Raw genomic sequence first — 16,732 nt, 5'->3', positions numbered from 1 at the left:
GAAATATAAAAAAAGCACACAGAAACATTTGGTCCTGTGTGGCCACCATCTTTCCCCAAACATTACCTTGAAAGTTGGGTCTTATTCTGGGGTCGTAACTGACCATCAGACGGTTCAAGATGTTGGAGGTGGAGTTCGGAGGGACCTGGGCCAAGTCTTCTGCAGTCAACTCGCTGTTAAATTGGAATAAATATGATTAACGCACACATTTGAAACACTTAGGAAGCTTTTTAGAGTAAAACAGGGTGAAGTGCATTATAATGTGCCTAATGACAGCAAAGCACGAACTGTCCTCTGTGTTGCTCGGCTCGAAAACACTCTAAAAAGGAAAAATAGCTAAATGTGGCAAACAGAACGAAGCCTGAATCAAATATTTACATGAATACAACAATGGCTTCCAAGAAAACCAACATCAAGACTATCTTTTTAAATAAACTACATCATTTGTCAGTATGACGTCGAAGAGTAAAAGCAATATTTGTCCAGTGACTGGAGAGCGTTGATAACGTTAACATCCGTAAAGTCTTCAAAAGGTTTCCATATGTGCTGAGACCCACAAACTACATTCGGACGTTTGGTGAGATTCTCGCAGCAGAAATCTCTCAAAAACAGAGAGTTAGGCCCAATCCCAATCTCCACCATTACGGACTCAAATTGTGGAGTGCATGACGGCTCTGTGGCGGACATTTTGAGCCCTTTATGAACCCTTTCTGTAAGTCAACATCAGATGCTGACTTTGCCAAGGGGAATTACCCACAATGCATTGCAATGTAAGGTTAAACACGCAGGTAAACAAGGTAATCAAAGAGGGCATTTAGCCCGATAAAATACATTTACAACATTACGGATTAAAAATGGAAAATGAAAACACATGAGGCCAAAACAATTGGACAAAGCCAACAGTTTGTATTTAGTTTGAATCCAGATCCTGGCTCTTCATTGGACGAGATGCACAGAAACTCAGGAGAGTTTCCTGAATGATAGTTGTGTTTCCTGTCAGCTTTATCGTACTCTAAGCGTTTCTGTGTGTTGTGAATCAGACGGACTGCTGAGTCCTGTTTATTGCTGTGTTGAGACCACCTCACTCACTGGACTCGCTCCGTGTTTCAGTGTTGATCACTTTTACATTGATCGTGTTGTCTCAACATTGATTGTGTTGTGTGCTTGGAGGACCAGGACTCGGGCCAAAGACCCAGAGATTGCGTGCCGAGCTCCTGAGCGATAAAGGCTCTTTGCTTTGAAGGTCTTCCCCTCTCAACCCCCACACCTACACACAGGCTTGCCTGTTGGTCTTCATGCCCGTTTATTGCGGATGTAGTGGTCAAGACTGTTAATTGATTATTGATCGGTATTGCTGAAGTTATATCAGCTTTATGTTTTTTTTTTAAAGAGTTTTGTTTGTTGGGCTTTTATTGAATCAATTGTATCTTTTTCTCTGGTGTCGTGGTTTGGAAACCTGTTTTTAAAGAGCAGAACTCTGCATCAGAAAACCAGCGTTGTTCCAGCAGCCATCATGCAGGTGAAAAGATTATAATTTTTACAGCACTGATGTGCAGCTTTGAATACATTTATCATGTTTGTCTGGTTGTCTGTGTTTGTGGTAATGAATGTCAAGATGGTTCCCTTGTTTTTTCTACTTTATTGCACCCTCGGGTACCAATAAAGTAACCAAAACCAATATCTGTGTGTGTGCAGATATGATGTGATACCAGCTGGGTGTGTCGGCCAGCAATGAAATGCAATGTGGGACAGTACCGGTTTACTTTATAATGTTGTTTCTTGTTTTGTTTTTTTCCCACAGCCAGAAACATCACGAGTGCCACTCGGACCAGCTCACGAGAAGACTCTGGACCACGCAGACTATTCCTTTCATCTTGTGGTCAACACAACCCAACTTGCATCCACGCCAGCGAGGCCCACGTCCACGGAGTGGCAGAAGCGATTCGAAATGAAATGAAACGGTGCTACAGGACAAAATTAGCGAAGCTAATCGTTGTGAGCGAGCTTTCAAATCCATCCATCCATTATCTGTATCATATTCAGGGTCACGGGAGGGAGTAGGGGGGGGGAGCTGGAGCGGATCCCGGCTGACATTGGCCGACGGCAGGGTTCGCCCCGGACAGGACGCACGGGGATGACACAACATGACCCAATCACGCTCAGCATCAATTATCCAAAGCTGCATGTCTTTGAGAAAGCTGGCGAACCCGGCGGCGGCAGCTCACGCTAACGCAGGGAGACCACGCAGACTCCACTCAGGAGGGCCGGCCAGCCCGGGGATCGAACCCTTTCTCCTCTCGCGGTGAGGTAACGGCGCTAATGGATTATACAAGTTAACCACTATTGATTCGGCAAAAGAAGATGCAATTAAAACAATGAAAGAATCTAGAGGTGTCATTGAGATGAGAGTGGTTCCTGCACGCCCTGAGTCTGTCTGCAGACTCAGAGAACATCTCCACATGCTGAGAGGAAATAGACCTCAGAAAGCTCTCCATCGCTGCTCTGCCGGTTCTTATTCTGGTCTTGTGTCACAGACCCGGAGACTACATGAGGACTGTGCTGGCCACCTTAAAGAGAAAGAGACTTACAGAGAAGAGAAAATATATTATGAGATGGGCCAGTATGCTGTAATGACCCCTGCCGCTCTCTCTCAGCGGGGAGAGAGAGCCGGAGAAAGATAGAACCTCCACGTCGGAGACAACTAGGCTCAAAGATACCGGAGGAGCCGCTGAAAACTGTTTCCCGGGATGAGAAATGGAAAAATACAATCCAAGCAAACTACTAATGACATCCCACAGGATGCAAAATGCTGAGTTTCCAAAGAGGAGCCGTGGCCGCTCCATCCAGAGCAACCTGCCATCTGCTCATCAGGAAGAACCGTCAGTGACAAGAATGCATATTCAGATGTAAATGTGTTTTTTGTTACTACAACTAAATACGTGTTATACAAGTCAAGAAGTAACATTACATAATGATAGTAGATTTACTTCATATGAGTTACTCCATGCTCGACTAATTGGGAAATTAATAAACATTAAACATTTTTAGATGCTTTTTTTGTTAAACTCAATGCATTAGACGTATTAGAAAAATAAATAAATAAATAAATAAACATGCTTTTTTTTTCAAAAGAAGAGTGCAAAAAGAGAAAGAGGAAAGGGAAGAAAAAAAAAATTGAAAAAAAAAAGAAAAGTTAACAGATCCTATCCTATTGTAGCTGGCACAACACATTTTAAAAATGTATGGTTCAAGCCCTTGTCAACATCCCACATACTAATGAGACACCTTTTTGGAAAGAAAACCTTGATATATTTTGAACATATTTAATTGTATCCATCACCAGCAGCCACCTTCTGCCATTTATTTGGTGTATTACATCACACATATGTAGCCCTTTAACTCTTAGGATGGGGACCCTTTTATATCAGGTCACAAGGTACAAATCAAGAAAAGAACATGGTATGAATCCACCCCAAAAAAGAAACATGTTAGATATCAAGTTACACAATAATATGCAATCCCCCGTCTACAACCTGGAGGAACTTCTCTCACTCAAGCCGCAACGCTGACCCGAATTTGCATATTTGATCATATTTGGAGATTTACATGCATGTGATTGGTCCGTTAAACAAGTCCTGTAAAGGCTGTAAAAGCTGGTCAAAATATTAGCACTACGTCAACTTTGAATAATTCTCAACTATCATTCGGTTTTAGGTCTAGGGTCCAGATACAACGGCGTCTGGGTCCGGATCCGGACCGCGATCCGTGATCCGCCTCTTAGTGACTCATGGTTTAGGGGGATGCACATCCTCCTCAGCTCCATGGCAGCGTACTATTCACTGACATGGATCCCGCCTCTTTTAATGCATTTACAGTCAGCGGACAATCCTCCCTTTCAGACCACAATCAAGTAAATGTGTTCTATAATCTCTCTGGTCGAACCCTGTAATCTGTATGATTGACACTCATAGAGGAGCTCCAGACAGCCGAGACACATTCACCGCGGCTTTGAAACTCATCTAATCCAATGAGAGAGCAAACTCAATATATGTAAACCAGGACATTGATGACATCAATGTGTTGCATCTCATTAGGTTAAAGCTGAACCGATAAAACATGACGGAAGCTTTCAAAAGGCAAAACGCTGACAAACGGTTTGATCAAGAATCAGTTTTCAAGTTTATTTACTGTTCACACGTTTAAGTATTCTTCATTGAATAAAATAAATATATGAATACAAATCCTCTGTATGAAACAGCGTTACATATTGAGTTCCTGCGGTAATTATGCCACCGTATAATAAACATAGACACATGCACTGAACTAAGCCTTTCTTTAATTAGCTTAGTTCTCTTTAATTCTTTAATTAACATTTCCAGTATGACAGCTCATGTGTAAGCTGCTCACAACTCCGGTCTGTATCAAAACGCTTATTAATACTAGTAATATAACAATACTGTCACTTTTTAAATGGCTTAACTTTCAATAAATGACGGATGTTTGCTACCTTTGTCTGCTACCCTTTGGCATCATGGGAATATGATTTCAGGCCAGCCAATCAGCTCCTTCCCAACTAAAAACTAATTTCTCATTCATTATGAATGAGTGCTAATCATGATTATTATTATTATTACTTCCGTGGTAAATTACAAGCTATTGATTGAGTCTACACACAGACACACAGACACACGCGAAAAGCGAAATTAAGTTGTGCAATAACTTTATGAGAGAAAAATGAGATCGGCTGGTTCTATGAACTCAAATGTCAAAGCAAACTACGCTCTTGCTTTATAGTCAATTAAAATTGTCAATACACTTAATAAACAGATCAGAGTCAGGTTCTGTGTTTCATAATGCAACTTTTATTTTATGAATTACTTCTGAACAAACGGACATTTTAAAATCATTAACCGGTTTCGGATTCAGATTCTTTAACAAGTACGTATACCAAGTACAACAATTCTAGTACAAATACAAGTTCAACATTGAAAATGCGGACAACAAAACTAAACACACACACACACACACACACAAACAAACAGCCATCTACTGCTCAAGGCCCCTCACAGGTGCCATCACCTGCGTCAGTTGACTTACTCTCGTGTCACAGTGAGCTCTAACGTATCCCACAGCATCATTTATTCATATCTTTTATAGTTTCTGAAAAAACACAGCTGTGTTTTGCAGCACTGCAGATTATTGTATGTCTATAGCTCTCTTATGCACACTCATATGCTCAATCGTTTTTTCCCCATTAAAACTATTTTAAAATGTATGTTTCTGCCCATATCATTTTCAAACTAGTGTGACTCATACTCTGTCACAGAGAAAAAAAGGTGCAATCTGGAACTGAAACGGCGTTTATTCTAAAAGAGGAGCATCCTGATTGGAGCAGAAGGTTTAATTAAAGCCGGCAGGAAGGGGCGTGTCCACTTACAATCTAAAGTCTGCTCTGACATGGTTCTGTAGCCAATGAGGGGAAGCTAAAACTGACCTTTTTGACATGTCACCGCAGGCCTGACCCCTCCAATGAATCTTCACAGTATGGGGGAGTTTGTGTGACCCTGGGAGCTGTGTGGTCAGAGCGAAAGCTCCTGGTAGGATCTCGTAAGACAAAGTGGGAGGGTGGGGAGAGGGGCCGACCCGAGAGCGATTCACTGACCCTCTAGGAGTCGTCGCAAAAGGAGTTAAAAGGCCTGTGCTGGTGTCGTGCTGTTCTAGTCTTTCGACCACTCAAAGCACTTTCAAAAAGCAGTTGGGCGAGAGTGAGGAGCTGCACAGGATTATGTATTGATTCTTTTTTTGGGGAATACTTTGTTTAAATGGTAAATTGACTGTATTTGTATCACACTTTTTCTAGTCTTCCGGGCACTCGAAGCCCTTCAACACCACAAGTCATCGTTCACTCATTCACACGCTGATGACCAACAAACCAGGACTCTAAGTCATCAATCACACCCAAGCAGACGCCACAGGAACAGCCCGGCAAAAGCAATTTGGGGTTAGTGTCTCGCTCAAGGACACACGGACATGGACGAGTGTAGCCGGGGATCAAACCACTGATCCTCTGATTGAAGGTTGACCACTGATCCCCCCCTACCCCCCTAGTCAATAACTGGAGTCAAAAAGTCATTAACAGCACAACCGATTTCCAATGAGCCTTTCATGTATAAGTAAAATGAGAACATCAATCAGTTTAATTTCTGTCCTTTAAAGCCTTTTTAATCGATATGTTTGATTGGGAATGGTGAATGGACTTGTACTTGAAGAGGGCTTTTCTAGTCTTCTGACCACTCGAAGCACTTGAACACTACTTGTCCGTTCATCCATTAACACACCGAAGGCCTTCTCGACAAAGCATCAGCTCACTGTTTTGGTTTTATGGACCGCTGATTTACTGCTACGGCTCATTCTCATCAAACAGTCTGAACACAAAGGCTTTTATTTGCTTCATCTATACAGAAAGAGATACAATGGCAGCTTGTGAATTCAGGAGACGTAATGTTTTGGAGCTATTGAATATGTTTTGTTTCAAAGTAAAGCCGGAGAACTACACCATCGGTCTTATTTCATTCAAGTAACACATTTTACATGCTCGGTCACTTTTAAACACCCGTTTAGCAGATTCAATCTTACAAATATTTACATTCAGGATCTAAAAATGTCTGGAATTGTAGGAGTGGAGGCATTAAACTTGGTCTCGGCTGAGTTTTTCCCCATATCAACTAATAGTAAACTCTACTGTAAATCTGCATTTTGAAGCAGATATTAAAGTAAACAATATATACTGAAGTCTAGTTTGTTGTTTTTCTTGTGCTGCAGGCCCTTAGCAATGGATTTTGTACTGAAAAATGCAGACAAATATGGTGCAACCACTAGATAGGACCAAGCTGTGTTACTATAAAGCCCATTTAGGACCCGTCATCAACACAAAGCTCCTCCTGTAGGTGTTACCCATGTTTGTTACACAAATGTATTTATTAATGTGCACTGTCGCCTTCTCAAATACAGCATTATTTAGAGAGTGCTGCGTTCAGGAGCACCTCATCGGAGCTGCAGGTCACTCTGATCACCTGTAAAACATGGCAGTTTGAGTTACATTATACTGTAACATAATGGCATCACGGAAGCAGCTACAGTGTAAAAAGGATAAATACATTTGATCAAGTATCGATGAAGAAATGAATTACACAGAGCATTTCACAAGGAGTGCAACGAATGTTATGTAAACCGCCAGCTTCTGAACTCAGTGCACATAGTGAGAGCGAGGTCTGCTGTCAGCGTTTCAGTGTGTATGTTACTCTGTAATATCACAGTGTGTCTCCATCCTAGTAACTTAACACACACACTGTCTGTCCTGCTGCTTGCTACAGCCAGTGTTTCACACTTGTACGTATTGCTTAGCCTGACACAGACACTGAAACGTTGCAAAGTCTTTTAATTTGCTCTGTGTGGTAGGGAAGCACCGAGAAGTGGTCGACACACTTAGCTCATAATTCCTCTCACTCGCTACGTTACTCGTTTTTATAGCCGAGAAACATCAGCCTATTTAAGGTTGTCTTGAATTTGTCTTGCTGACAAATTCAAGCAAAGCAAAAGTCTAACGACATGATATCAGTGAGGTTATTTGAGCTCGTGTCTCATTCAGAGGAGCCGAGCTTCCCCCGCATCACTTGCCTCAGTTAGTGACTGGTGCTGACCAATCAAAGCTAACGTTGTGCCAACAAGCGAAGGAATAACCGCTTCTCTAAATCCAATACAGTTTGAGTAGTGTGTTTTCACATCTGTGCCTTCAGGACAGTCAGCCAAGTAAATCTGCACACTCAACAGGGCAGCGAACAAAGCCAGTTGAACTGCATTGCAGTGCACAGTTTCACAAAAAGGCTAAAACAGTTAGCCACATCCAACTGATTACTGTCGTGATTTAACTGGATTCATACGAATGAGCCTTAATGTCCACACGGTCTCTCTCTGTATTACCTGCTGCTTCATTACTTCAGCCTGTGGGCCGACAATCGAAGCTAGCCGCATTAGCAGTGCAGCATGCTAACGTTAAGAGTCTTTTAAATAATCAGTAAGTAAAATAACATACAAATGGCAAAACTTACAGCTTCCACGTTTGAAATGGGGTCGCAGACCGCCAGTACAGATCCATCCAGAGCTTCAGGAAGATGTCACTGACCCCTGTTGAGATTTTTCTATTGTATTTCAATAAAAATCCCTAAAGAAAACTAAAAATAAACTTAATCCACTTGGGGTTCACTCCCTCAGATGATGAAAGGAAGTCACATGAAGACCTTTCTGCTGGTTCATGCAGCCAACAACAGAACAAGTATCTTAGCTCGAGACCCTTCGGGGGTCAGTAGACACGCTGGGGACACATTTGTGTTTTTAATGAAGCAAAAAGTGCATTTTGCTTATCAGGTGACATTTATCAAGCCGTGTTACAAATCTTTCACCTTCACCTTCACAGTTTTAACTTGAGTCCACATGATCTTTCACTAATTTCACATGTGATGATAGCCATGGCCTTACATAGCGTCCATTACAAAGTCTCAGCCCTCGTGGTACGCTTCACTTAGATGTATGACATTTAGAAAGCACAAATAACACTAGACATAAATAAAAGTTGCTTGGGGCGATGCTCTAAACTCATGCATGTAGTGTGATGGTCACAGAAGTGCACGGCCGTATCAACCTGCATCCAGCAACAACCTTCAAAGTGCCCAAAGCTGCCACTTACTAAAGTCGGACCAACTACATTTTCAGACATTTAGAATTTTTGTAAATAAAGATTTATGACATCTCCTCTGAACCCTTTGGTCTGATTGCTAGCAAAGTTCCTATTTGTCGTTATTATTGGAATAACCTTGTTAAAAGGTATGCAAATATTGTGAATTTTCTTTTCAAGATAGTAACTTCAAGGGGGCGTGGCTCTGCAGATAAACAGTACAAAGTCAGCAACTTTTGTCCCAATCGCCAAAAAGACGTGCAGAACATACTCTGACCACCAGAGGGCACTACACTAAACAAATTAAACAATATATTAGAACTCGTGTCTCTAATCATCATAAAACTGGCAGGTTTCATGATAATGTTTTATCACATGTGCAAAACTTTTCTGAATCTGCTTCATAGGGGTTTGCCATCGGTTTCAATAATGTGCATGGGACAGGCCATGAATTAATGACAGTTTGTCTCGACATCACCACACTTGCTGGATATTTTTTATGGAGCTGTTGAAACATGTATCTATCGAGCCAAGACACATATGACTCATTGTGTAATTACAGACATGCTGCATACATTGTTATGATGAAACACAATCGTGTGATTGGTCTCAGCTCTTCTTCAGACAGAATTAAACCAACTGAGGAGACCATAAACACACTTTTTATTGCACTTTTTTTGCACGACATAATTCTTTGGATTAAATCCCAACACAAGAACTATCTATTTAGTATACATATTGGTATTCACAATCCATTTTCAACCATATCTAATTATTATAAGTCACCAAAAAACCTTTACTGTCAGTGTAGAGTGTTATCGAAAGAACGGATACAATACAAACTTATCTAGGGCAAAAGTATAAACATAATGCATATTATCACGCAGCAGAAAATATCAAGACGAAAAGCAAATCTATGAAAATTGTTCAAAGCATTTTCTTTTAGTCTTGGTAGAATTGTCATTGTTGTGCACAAAGAATGTCATACAGCATATGTAATGTACTTGCACATCTTTTAAAAATAATATCTGGATAACGTGACTCTGTGGGGTCGCAGAAAGATAACAAATGTTGAAACTAATGCATATTGAGAAAGGATGAATTTGGACAATACGGTATATTCACTTACGATGGACAGATGACTTCTTTCTTTCCCTTGGATTTTTTGCCGACGGTCGGTTTCCAACAACACAGCAGCAACAGAAGCAAGATTATCGGCCTCAATCCAGAAGCCATGGTACCTAAAACAGAGTAAAACGCTGCCTTTAACACATGCTACATACAATTCAACAATAACCTTAATAACAACGTCAACTTTGGCAACTTTGACAAGTTTTAGGATCCCGGGCCCGCCACTGAAAGAGAGAGGAATCTTTCCTTCTCGTAGCGATCATCAGGGCCTGAGCACAGAAGTGCAGACGCTAAAAGTCCCTGGCACTGAAAGCACAAAGGACCTTTGTTTTTTTTTGTGGGGATTATTATTATTGGGAACAATCACATTGTTAAAGGGATAATCCAAAGCGAACATATCCTGAACATTATGAGAAACACAGTGATTTGGCTTAAGCTTCTTTAGCGAGGGTCCATAGCGCCCCCTAATGTGTGATAGGCCTTAATTGTGATATATTTGCTTAAATATTGACGAAATTTGGTACCTTCATTGCTGACATTATTTTATAACTTGACATATTCTGCATTATCATTCAATAGTGCGGCCCAACCAGAAGTCGGCCATATTGATTTTTTTTTTCATATTCTTTTTTTCAAAACCCCCCTACAGGGTTTATTGACTCTTTATCTAACTCGTTGCAGCTTACAGAAAGTTTACCCGGCGCTGCGGGATTTCATTGTCGCCTGCAGTTCATTTGTGTTGCGTACCCAACAACATCACGTTCAGACCGGAGCAACTTCTCCCACAAAATGGGTCGCCGTACACGGCGGGGAGGGGGAGGTTGCGAGGCAGGAAAGCTCCCGAGTGTAAGGATTTCACGGGGCGGCGTTTGTGTTGCTCCTACGCATCTGAATCTTCTCCACCCAATTGAGCAGAAGTCAAATCATTGTAATACAATGTAAATGCTGTGATTTATATGTGCACGTCACATAAGAATCTCACTATTCATTGTTTTCTAACCAGCAACAGGGGTTGTAATTATTCATGACATAGCCGTTGCCAGGAATCCTACAGTATATTTGTATCCTGTGATTGTCTTACAATGCTTTTTTAATTTACAGCAGTAATAAAATGACAAATATGTTCAATGCATTCTGTTATTAATCCCTCATAACATGTACAATTGACAAAAAAAAAACATTTTAAAATCCAACTGTTTCAGTTGCTGGATGTGTCAGGTTCATATTTCATGACTGATATGTACTTTGGTTATTTTGTATTTGCAGTTGGCTGGCAGGAGAGGAAGGAGTCTGTGTTGTAGAGGGAGCTGGCAGCCACAACAGTGAAGCTGTCCAGCTCCTCGTCGATGCAGGCCTCATGTTGCTATGCAGCCGGTGGCAAGTGTTTGTTTTTCATTGTACGAATGTTGTCAGAAATATGACTGTTATGTGTTGTCATGTTACAGTATTAATCTGATTTGTTGTTTTTGGCTTCCATAGCCTATAAACACAAAGTCTGTCTCTGAGTCGGCGGCTCGCGAGGTAACGCCATTGCTCGGCCAGAGTTTCCTCATTGGTCGTTTACTCGAAGGTGCTTAACCACGTCGTGTGGTGATGTTAATTCATCAAATTAAGATAGGAACAATGAAGACGAGTCAAGATGAGTTACACAATGTTAGATTATTGGATTATTCTCCACATAAGTGATGGGGTTTTGGTGGTGATGTAGAATCTTGTAAATGTCAACAATGAGCAACAAAATGGATTTAAATGCATTAGAAATGCTGCCATCCCAGAATGCATGGTTTTATACTGCAACGACATTGAGATTAAAAAATGTGGTTTTCATGGAAGTCAGTGAGGCATTTTTGGCCACGAAGGTGTCCAGAGGGAGTATTTGACACTACAGGAAAAATACTAATGCAATGAAATCAATGTTGTTGCTAATCTTTGACATTTCCAAAACCCCATCACCCTACTATTTATTATATGGAGAATAATCCAACTTGAAACCCATATGGGAAAACAAAGGTGAGGCCACCATGGAAACTGTGGACAAACCCACTTGGGACCCTTATCTGCAGCCCAAATGTAAACCTTATGGGCCCCACATGGACATGCTGGCTGGGACTTGTTACGCTCTCTAGACACGAGATCATTAGGGTCCTGTGGGAGCGCGGCCCCCACCAGACGGCGTTGTGTTACAGAAGAAGTTATCGGCTGCAGTAACATTTTGCTTCGTAGTGTGTGTAACTTTGTCTTTAAACCCGATGCTGCTCACCTGCTTCCACTTTGTGGGGCGCTGGCCCTACTGCACCTGCCGCTGTGGGCCTATGGAGCTGAACACTCTCAAGACTGTAGGGATGGGAGTGGACTTCAGGAGCAGCTCCCCCACACCGCCCCATCCCCTCTCCGACCAACAATGTGTCTGCTGTGGAAGCCTACAACTTTCTGAGATCCACCATCTCCCATGTGGCTGAAACAAAGGAAGAGGCCTTTTTGGGAGCCCAAAAGGCTGCTTGAACTGCACCAACCCCCATCAGGCGTCAACCTCTCACCGATGTGTGAGATTCGGTTCAGACCAAACAACCGGTGCCTGATTGGATGAGAAAAGTCCCTGTGACACGGCCATGACGTCACCACGGCTATAAATCACTGCTCGCCATGGCTCTGTGCCGCCCATGGGACTCAGGTTGCTGAAAGGAGGTGAAAGCAATGCCGGTCGAACAATAAACAATAGAGACAATGGTTAACTTGCCCCCGTGCTACGGCACTTTAACGTGCAGATGGAAGATCACAGAATGACCAGATTCTTAACGCAGACAGAGCGCGAGCACAGTCACCAAGCCTGGGATCGGAGAAACTCCGCCTCCAAGTTTGAAGAGCACACCAATAACCACAAAACGATCTCAAGTAAGAGGCTTTTGTCCGGGCAGAGATCGGCCATAGTGTGTTTGTGACCTTGTTTTGTTTTGCATTAAGTCAACTGCATTTTACGGACCGCCGAGTTTTACCAAACTGAACACGTACACACACGCTGTTACGCTTATTTCATACACGTATGGAGCGCAAGCGCGGCCTCTGAAGGACGACCCTGCGCAGTCGAGCAGCGTCGTCAATCAGAGGATCGCCGGTTTGACCCACGGCTCTGCTCGTCCACGCCGATGTCCTTGAGCGAGACACTTAACCCCCAAATTGCTCCGGCATGCTGAGCCTGCGGTGAGCATGGCAGCTCCTGTCATCAGCGTGAATGGGTGTGAATGATGACGTGGAGCTGTTGAAGCGCTTTGAGTGGTCGGAAGACGAGGAAAGATCCATGCAAGGAGTCCATTTACCATTTATTGTGTTTTATTCCCCTTTAAATTAATTGCGGCCTCTGTGGAGTATTTCACTAAGTGATTACTTTATGTGAATACGTCCGCCTGCGCGCGCCCCCCACCTCTTTTTCCTCTCTCCTCCGCCATTGTCCGCCATCTTGCTCCTTCTCCCTCCTTTGTCTCGCCCCCCCCCTTCTTCCACACACACACACACACACACACACGCACACACACACACACGCACACACACACTCACACCACGTGATTGTTTGTTGCTTTTAAGTAATACGCTTGTAGTTGTAAAATAGATGTTTTGTTGATTTAATCCGTATTGTTAAGTAAAATAAAGGCTGTTATATTTTCAGCAGCAGTTTTCTGTGATTATTATGTGCATAAGCGTTGTGATAATAGCCGCATGTGCTTGACTTTAAACCTTCACTGTTCACTCTGAACGTGGAGTAGCACTTTGATTTTTGACATTTTGTAGTGAAAACCAATCTTGAGACTCTAGTTTGGTTATCGGTCCCAGGGTTATACCCCGTTATTGTTAATATACAGCATGTTAATACTCCTAATGATATTGATCATTTCATTGATATTATTGATTTAGTTTTCATACTTGCTAATAATGAGACCTGCCAGATCCCAGCAGACACCACCAGGAGAAAAACCCAGCAGAGAATTATCATCCTGCCTCGGCAGCTGCTAACGCCATCGTACACCGACAACATGTACGCACACCATGTACACCACACCATGTACACCACACCATGTACACCACAACGTGTACACCACAACAATGTACGGACTACATGCCACTGGTTCAGCCAAACAGGGCAGGAACAGACGACAGCGGACCGTCAGGACCGCAGAGGAGCACGTTCCATTCAGGACTAATACACCTGCAGAGAGTGAAAATGGCAGGACGCATCATCAGCGCAGACCCTTTTCCAGCCCGAACACAGCCAGCGTCGCACCTCTGGTTGCTGCTACAGGACACTGTGGAACCGCCTCTTCCCGCAGGTCGTTACTCACGCTGTCAATAACCCTCTGACAATGAAATATTCCCCGCCGCTGAATTCACTGAGTTTTTCCTTCTAATTTGTACATAACATGTGTCACTTGAATGCATCATAAACACTAAACATATATATATATATATATTTACAGGTGATCTTTACGCATCTCCTTAGACATCTTTACACATCGTCCTGTGTGTGCTTAGGGAAAGACGCAGAAAAAATGATGAAAAATCAAAAAAAGGACCATTTTTTTTCGGTTGTGCGCACATTCTTGGCCAATAAAGCTGATTTCCATAAAATGTCACCCAACCCCCGTCTGTTACGACCCCAGCGGGATTTTGAAATGTGATTGTGTTTTGATTGAGTGCCCTGTCCTTTTTTTTTCTGACCGGCTGGACTCGTGGGTTCAGCTGACTGCTCCATCACATTCTGACTTTTTAAAAGGTTTGTGTTTCCACCCGTCCGCGGTCAGCAGTGTGACAGCGGCGTCGCACTGTCCTCGGCCCCCGCACCTGTCATTTAGGGTTAGCCAGCGGATAGGTTACTGTCGTTGTTGTTTTGGCCTTGGTTCAACCTTGACGGTGTTGTTTCCCTTTTATTCTTTGCGTTACTTGTTTGAGTTGAAATAATAACACAACACTCCGACGCTGCAATTCGTCATTCAGACTTTTGGTTCCCTCCCAATGAAGGAATGGTCTTCATAACTTTTATGTTGCGCATCGACCCTCTCCATGGCGGCTTCACATAAATCAGGGGCTCGTTGGCGACATGAACCCGGGACCCCTCGCGCCGTTTGTTACTTCCTTCGCCCGTGCGAAGGTCTGAGACAAAACGCAACGTTTCATCTCGTTAAGGCGCCCACTGTCTTTACAGCCAATAGCCCGGCTCGCAGAATAATACTGAAGGGGAAGCTAGCGGGATAGAGAGAGGGACCGAGAGGGGGACGAGAGAGTGTGTGGGTTGGAGGAGGAAGGGGGGGCTGGACTGCGGCATTAGAATTCACTGTCAAGATGTGATGACACAGCTTGCTAAAGCAGTTATAGTGTCACAGAGACAATGCTCACAGACATTCAGACTCTTTCTCGGAGCAGGGAACCTGTGACAAGTCATCTCAATGCACTGTACTCCACACACACAGGTACAGATTGGGCTCTTACACTCACACGCACACAAGGACGGGACAGCAAAACCCCAGGAATTGTCCTTCAGTCTGAGGCAACAAGATCTACTGCTCTCTCGCTTTCCTGCACACACACTCACACACACACACACGCCGCCGCGCGACTGCATAGAACAGTAAGAGACAGAAAGTGACATTGCATATTTCTTTGATTCTTACCTCTGGAGTGCCAAATCATTATTTCTGCTGCAGTACAGGGAGTCCGTGGTTAGTCACTGAGATGCTGGAGCCCGACTGTTTGTCCTCTCTCTCTCCCGCTCTCTCCCCCCCTCTCTCTCTCCCTCTCTCGGCTCTGCTGTCCTGTGTGTGTGTTCCTTTATGTGCACTGATTTATCATCCTATTCCAACTTCCTCTATGCCTGCCTAGGGGGAAGTAGCACAGTACTATTATTGACTCTTCTCTCTTCTTAACAGAATTACTGAAACGTCTTCATTAATAGGCTGCTTTTTTTTTTTTTACGTTGAGGTGCTACGTCAACAACTAAAACAATAGATTGTTGTATGTTTGCGCCCTATCAGAGAGATTACAGAGGGAGAGATCATTTTAGAAAAAGAGATGAAGAAAAATGGATCAAAACTGCAGTAAGTACATCCTCCGCCACTAAATGATGTCAACGCCTTCACAGCAAAAACCTGCACTCAAGTTAATAGCCTTCACGATATCCATAATACAACAGATCATTAGGTATCATCACTGAGCAGACTTCTCTGTGGCGGGAGTGCATAACTTAGCATTAGGTTGACTGATTGTTGGCTATGTGAGACCAAAGCTTTTCTTTTTTAAAGATTTAGGAAAACGGGATTGAGATGCGAGGCTTAAACTTTGTGTCGCTCATCTGTTTTGTGGGGAAGCTTCGATAGAGGAATCCGCCGTCGCGCCCGGGCGTGACGAACCCCCTCAGGACTCTACTCAGAGGAGAGGAGGAGGAGAGAGGAAGAGATAAGCTGGGAAGGAGGGAGGGGCGCTGGATACGGGAGCAGAACAGTAGGAGTGGGTGAGGCAGGTATTCATGGATAGGCAGGAAGTACTGGTCCCACTCCTGACCTTCTGCTAGGTAGCTTCTTTTGGGAGTCCATAGTTCCCGAGCACAACGGACACCCAGATTGAGCAGAGCTGAGTTTTTTTGTTTTTTTTACAACTTGTGCGAATGTGGTGGAGGTAGCCGTTCCTCCCAAAATCTACAATAAACGGGGATGCTATGGTTTAAACTGTTGAGGGATGAGGCGGAGAACTCTAAACGTCCGGGGAAACCAAAAAAAGGCAGGAAAAAAAATGGAGTTATTGTATCCGGAGCGGATGGTGTGGATGCTCACAGTGAGTTAAGAGTGAAACGAGAGCTGCAGACTCTTTGCATTTGAACCAGACATAACC

At 43.2% G+C, this 16,732-nt stretch overlaps 1 protein-coding gene across 1 annotated transcript in view; it reads right to left on the bottom strand.

Moving 5' to 3' along the window:
* Positions 1-15,632, bottom strand: part of LOC137794878 (glycine receptor subunit beta-like) — a 25,378-nt gene extending 9,746 nt beyond the window's left edge. The window contains exons 1-3 of the mRNA XM_068591981.1: positions 15,520-15,632; positions 9,861-9,972; positions 67-173 (exon numbers count right to left, since the gene is read on the bottom strand). Coding sequence (XP_068448082.1) covers positions 67-173; positions 9,861-9,972; positions 15,520-15,538 — 238 coding nt within the window. The 5' untranslated portion in view covers positions 15,539-15,632. The remainder of the gene's footprint in view (positions 1-66; positions 174-9,860; positions 9,973-15,519) is intronic.
* Positions 15,633-16,732: the final 1,100 nt, after the last annotated feature.

This window comes from Clinocottus analis, unplaced genomic scaffold (assembly GCF_023055335.1).
Source record: "Clinocottus analis isolate CAN_PGR_092001 unplaced genomic scaffold, fCliAna1.0.p SCAF_26, whole genome shotgun sequence".
In the NCBI taxonomy this organism is placed as follows: Eukaryota; Metazoa; Chordata; class Actinopteri; order Perciformes; family Cottidae; genus Clinocottus; species Clinocottus analis.
The sequence above is the reverse complement of the archived record's forward strand: the minus strand, read 5'-3'. Positions and strand labels throughout refer to the sequence as shown.